Consider the following 6,000-nt stretch of genomic DNA (forward strand, 5'->3'; position numbering starts at 1 on the left):
CCAAATGAAAGATGTACTCTATCATTTCCACGGATGTGCATGGAGGCCTGGCCTTTCACACTGCATCCCCAAGCCCTTATCATGGCTTATCACTGGGGCAGATTTCCCCTCCAAAACCTGGAGAAAACTTGTTCACAGAGTGATTTGGGATATGGGGTAGAACAGGAGACTTTGGGACAATGTCTTGCAGAATAAATCTTTCCTTACAACATTACAAGCCCCTTTTCACCTTTTTCAGAATGTTGGGGGAAGTCAGAAATGAAGGAGAAGGACTCTACATTGAAAGTAGTGTGCTTTTAGCTGGTGGCTGAAACAGGATTTAGAGGAGAGCTGTGGTTGCTTCTCTGTTGACAACCCATTCCAGGTAGCCCTTGGAAAGGCTTTGAGGAGATCTAGAGCAGATTTTGTCCTGCTGTCTTTGGGGAGGAAAAAGACTGACAGAGTGGGCCCCTCTAGGGCTAGGGAGAAGGTGAGATGAAAAGGAGAAATGAGTGCACACAGACATTCTCCTCATTCACACAGACATGCAAAACAGTTGCATCTATTTATCTTCTTATTTACTCTGCCCAGGTTTACTTGCTAGAAGTTTAGCCTGTGCAACATAAGACCATTCACAAAATTACCCATCCAAACCTTCTGTAGCTGTGCCAGAACCTCCTTCCTAACCATTGCTTTCTGCTTTTCCTCCCCACAGGGCAACAGCCTTTGGCATCCTCAATGGGCTTTGCAAGTTTGCTGCCATCCTGGGGAACTCCATCTTTTCCTCCTTCGTAGGGATAACCAAGGTGGTTCCCATCCTGCTGGCCTCCTCCGCCCTGGTGGGAGGGGGCCTGCTCGCCTTGCGCCTGCCAGAGACTCGAGAACAGGTCCTGATGTGAGCAGCAGAGCCCAGGGGGTGTGGGGGGAGGGCAGGAGTAGAAGAAGAACAAAAAAAGAGCCATGTCTGGAATACCCAAAATGTTCGTTCTGTCGATACCTCAAAGCGAGATGGCAGAGGGGAAGAAAACCCGCAGGGATATGAACAAAACCATCGTTTCTGACCTTACTACAGCCACAACTGGTGCATGCAGCCCCCACACACCCCTTGCAGAGCTTGGGTTCCAGCTGGGAGCCCCCCTGTCCCCGTGCATCCCCCTGCAAGGACACCAGACAGCGCTGTGAGCCCCCCGGGTGTGACACGGGGACAGACCCGACCCTCCTGCCTCTGCCCCGCTGTGACACCCTGCCCTGCCTGCCCACCCACTGGGACACAGCATCCTGGGGAGGCAGGTAGCAAACCCAACAGGGCTAAGAGTTGCAGGCACCCCAGCTGTCTTGATTTTGGGATCACCACCCCACCCACCTGGAAGAGAGAGAATCCCGATTTCTCGAGGATGTGAGGGTGGGTGCTCAGCTGTCTCAGAAGACTCAGAGCTTCAAAGACCTTTGCTGTCTTCACCTGGGCCCAGGGAATCACTAGGCACCTTCTTGCTGTGGAAGAGAAATACCTAAATAATTATATATATCTGTATTTACACCTACTTGCAAACGTACACACACCCATTGAAGTGATCAGCTATTAAAATTTAGGATTTTTAATTTCTGCACCCTTAAGAGGATTTTAAGAGTAACACTAAAAACAAATCCCAGTAATTCAAGATTATCAGGATTGATTTAGTGATACTTTATTATTTACATCCAGATACCAAATATTGAAATGTATTAGTGGCTGGGAATATATATTTCTATAATGATTAAGAGGGATTCTTTTTCCTATAACTTTCACAGAGGAGAAGTTGATATGATATTGGAGCATTCCACAAACCAAATGTGTATATATTATCCAATGTAAATAGGGGATTTTTGCCTAATACCTAGAGTATGGTAACTGTGAATTTACCAGCATTTTAGCCATATTATTTGAAGAATATGATGCTTGATTTTCTAATATACTTGGGTCTCATTGAAACACTGTAAGCACAGTTACTTAAAGCCATTTAACTTGTTACACAGGGAATGCACACAGCAAGCTTTCACTGTACAGAACATTAAATTCCCCATTAAGTGGCACAGTTTAGTTTGATATCCTGTGGAGAACATTTCTGAAATTTGTGTGCCCTTTTTACCATATGAGTTAAGTTCTGTTGCACCTAGAGGCAAAGTGAGTTGTATACTTTGGGGTGTGTTTTCTTGGGAAACCAGAATGAAAAGCATCCTGTTCAATAACACACCAGAGCTCACATTGGATGAGATAACACTAATTATACCCTTCAACAAGCTCAGCAATAGACCTGAATTGATCTGAAACCACCACATAGTGCAGCTAATCTGTCAAACCAGGATATTTTGTGGCATAAAAGTTATTTTGTACTTTTGCTGATGATCTTCTCATTTACCTTTTGTTGGATCTTCTTCGTTGTTTTTTTGTTAGTTTTTGCTTTTTTGATGATTTTTTTCAGAGAAAACCAGGCAAGGCTAGGCTGAGACCTGCAGGAGTGATGTCTCACACCCCTGCTTTGGGGTGTGAGCCCCTTGCTCTTAGGCTGCAGCTCTGGGAGTCAGCCTGGTGCTGCTGCAGGGGCAGCTGAAGGACACTCAGCAGGCTTGGATCACAAGCAGCAAACCCTTGCCAATGAGGCAAAAGCCTCTAATGAGCATCACTTTTATCATCGTGTCAATCAGGGATAAACACTCATGGATCAGCCAGGCTACAGTGGGCTGTTTGAGATTTTTGACCTTTATTCTGAGGTTTATGAAATTGATAAAATCACAAGCTGCTGTAATAACTGAGCTTATATTATGCCTCATTTCTTCATTTTATGGGTAGCTTTGGGCTTTGCTTTTTATTATTTATTTTATTTATTTGTCTTCAAAGCAGCAAGGTTCCATCTCTAAGGTAGGAGTGAATGTAATTATGTCCTTTGGCAGCAGTTCACAGCTGCTGTTCAGAATCACAGCCCAGAATGTGGGTTTTTTCTCTAAGAATATCTGGTCCTTTTGCACGATGAGAAACATTTTAAATATGTATTTTAACACAAAAGATCACCATGACCTTTAGGTTTCATCCACTTTTTTGGGCTGTGCTTGCCAATTATCACACTGCAACTGGGCAGGGGGGTAAAATTTTGTTTCATTTCCTGGACTATTTGCTTGTGCTGCTCTGAGGAGCCAGAACCTATTTGTCTAAATATTTATTTTGTGTACCATTCCTATTTACATGTCACCCAAGTCTCACAGCAAACCTATTTGGGTTCTCCACTGACATTTTGCAGTGACATTAATGACATCATTTATTTTGCAAAACTTCCCTGTTAATTTTCAGAGAAAAAGAAGAAGAAACTGAAATCTTGAGGAGATAGAAATGGCAAAGTAATATTAGGAAATATAATCCAACCTTAGAAACTTTACAGGATGGCTCTTTCACAGGCTGCTAAACCTCACCTCACAGACCAGCTGGGACAAGGGATAGGATCTCATAGTCAATGTCACCTGGAAACTCTTTGCAGCCCTAAAATCCATGGGGCAGTCACTTGAGGGCTAAGGGATATTTATTGCATGTGCTGGGACAAGGCTCCTAGCCCTGGCTTGACCAGGGAGTTTGGGATGTAACAGGAGAGAGCAAACACACAGCACAGCTGGCACAGGAGAGCCTGAGATAAAGAACAATGAGCAGAGAAGGAAGAAAGGAAGAGCTAAGGAGAGCTCTCATCACCTAGGACTGGACTGAAGGGATTGCCATTGTTCTCAGAGGCAATCCATGGGACCCTGCCCAGGCCCTGTGCCCAGCTGGAGATGACTTGCCCTGGATATTCCTCTTCATCAGGGACAGAGAGATCCAGGGCAACACTCCAGCTCAGGCTTTGTGGCACCTGGGCTGACATCTCCCACCCAGTTCAGTGAGGACAGCTCAGTCAATATTCCCAGTGTGTTTGTTTGCTGTCCTTGCCATGTAAATCAGCACAGGTGTCACACTGCTGCTCTCCAGAGCAAAACAGCTGCTGGCTGCAGACCCCTCTGCATTGCCTGGGGCTTGTTTTGGGCTCAGTTTCAAGCCTTGGCCACCTGCTAGGCTTAGCCTCAGTCATGGATCCTTGAGCCTCAAGCAAGGGAAGATTTCTCCTCAGGCACCTCCTCTGATGGCTCAGCTCAATTTCTGCTGTAAAATCTGCTGTTGAAGGGCCAGCACACTTCCTCCCCCAGTTCCCCTGCCCACGTCTGCCACAGTGAACAGTCTCTGACTTGGATACACTGGACCATGCACAGAGAAATCTGCTGACCACAGGTCCCCTGATGGTCTCTGCACAGCTCATGGATTCATGAACCTCACTGCAACAGGGACACAGAGGACCAAGGCAGGGGACTCGCCTTAAATCCCAAAGATGTTTTCTAGAGGACAGCTGGATCTCCTCATGTGTGTGTGGCACACCAGGACAGCCACTTGGCCAGGGACATTGTGGCATGGGAAAGGTGAGTCTGGGGAAGCCAAACTGGCCTGCTGTGGCTTTGTGACTTCAGCTGTCCAGCACTGAGGTTGGAGGAGTCCATTGCTGAATTTCTGAGCAGCAGACACAGGTTGATATAGGAACACCAAGCACTATTGATACTCTTATTAAAGACCAGTGGTATTACAATAAAAGTTCTGCCTCCTTGTATTCCCTGTCGATTCAGTGGGTTGTGGTATTGTGATTTATTTACTCCAGCTGTGCAGGACAGCTTCTGTTACTGCCTTTGGCTCTGCTACATCCTAGTGATGGTGCTGCAGCTTGTGCTGGGTGGGGTGATCCCCTCCTTACCCATCTCATCATCACTCTTTGAAATTCCCTGAAATGCTGTGGGACTTACAAATGGTGGTGTATGGATCTCTTGGGCTATGAAGAGGGTCAGTCTTGGAAAACCCATATCCAGAGGTTCTGCACACTGGGAAGTGCTCAGGCATCCTGATGTCCTTCAGTGACACTGGAGAGGCACTGAGGGATGTTCCCTGAGCCTGGGAGTGGTCCAGCCCCAAGGCTGGGCTCACACAAGGGCACAGAGCAGGATTGCATGGAGCTGAGCTTTCTGCAGATGTCCAGGACCCCTCCAGGTCCTGCTTTGAGATCTCCAACAGCAGAGTACACTCTGATGCTCTTAAGGAGGCCCTAGGTCCTTTTATATTCCCTGCTTATGTCCTTTGGCTTTCCAAAGGAGTCACAAAACCTGAGAGAATATTTTTAGGTTTGTGTAGATTTGAGCCCTATGCATTTTATTTTGCATTAAGTTTTTCCCTCAGTTTCTCACCCTTATATTAGCAAATTCTGCTTTTAGGATGAATCAAGCCTGGGAACTGTGAAGGAAACAAAATGAAATTAATTTCTTTGCTGTATGTGATGCTAGTGCTATATAAATGTACACACACTGCAAGTCCCACTGTAAATAACACCTGGCATTGTGCTTTAATGGAAAGTTTCATTTAGATGTTCTGTCAGCTCTGTGTGTGAAATAGCCAATTCCTGTCCCTTGGTTCCTTTTCTTCATTTAAAACCTTTTATTTTTTTTTATTTGATCTGTGTCTGGTCGTCACTGGAAATTGCAGCTGTTCAATGGACTTTGTTTTTGTTCTCTCTGTCACATTAAAAGGCTGAAAGAAAAGAATGGCTCTTGTGGTGTTTGTGTTTAATGTACATTTTGAGCCTTTTTACAAGGGCTATATTGGGTAACTTTGTACCCTGACACTGTGGGTGCTTTCTTTGATATTTGCTACTTGTTCATCCTTCCTCTCTCAAACAATCCCAACTCAATTAAATCTGCCTTCTACCAAAATCCTTCCACACTGTGCACTTCCAAACATAAGACACGAGAAAATCTTTACCCTGAAAAATTTTCTGGTAGGAGGGAGCAGGAAATATCTTCAAATGCTGTGCAAGACCAAAAAGCTAAACTCTGCTTTGTGACAAGAATGCACCCCCAAAGAAGCACTGCTTTTGAGGCTTGTACACCATTTGACCACAGAACACTCCCTTCTTGGATGTATTTCTAAGGATG

The 6,000-nt window shown here is 45.3% G+C and overlaps 1 protein-coding gene across 1 annotated transcript in view; it reads left to right on the forward strand.

The window, feature by feature from the left end:
• SV2B (synaptic vesicle glycoprotein 2B) overlaps window positions 1-5,593 on the forward strand; it is a 58,478-nt gene extending 52,885 nt beyond the window's left edge. The window contains exon 13 of the mRNA XM_056500231.1: window positions 695-5,593. Coding sequence (XP_056356206.1) covers window positions 695-878 — 184 coding nt within the window. The 3' untranslated portion in view covers window positions 879-5,593. The remainder of the gene's footprint in view (window positions 1-694) is intronic.
• The last annotated feature ends 407 nt before the right edge of the window (window positions 5,594-6,000 follow it).

Source organism: Oenanthe melanoleuca, chromosome 10 (genome assembly GCF_029582105.1).
Source record: "Oenanthe melanoleuca isolate GR-GAL-2019-014 chromosome 10, OMel1.0, whole genome shotgun sequence".
In the NCBI taxonomy this organism is placed as follows: domain Eukaryota; kingdom Metazoa; phylum Chordata; class Aves; order Passeriformes; family Muscicapidae; genus Oenanthe; species Oenanthe melanoleuca.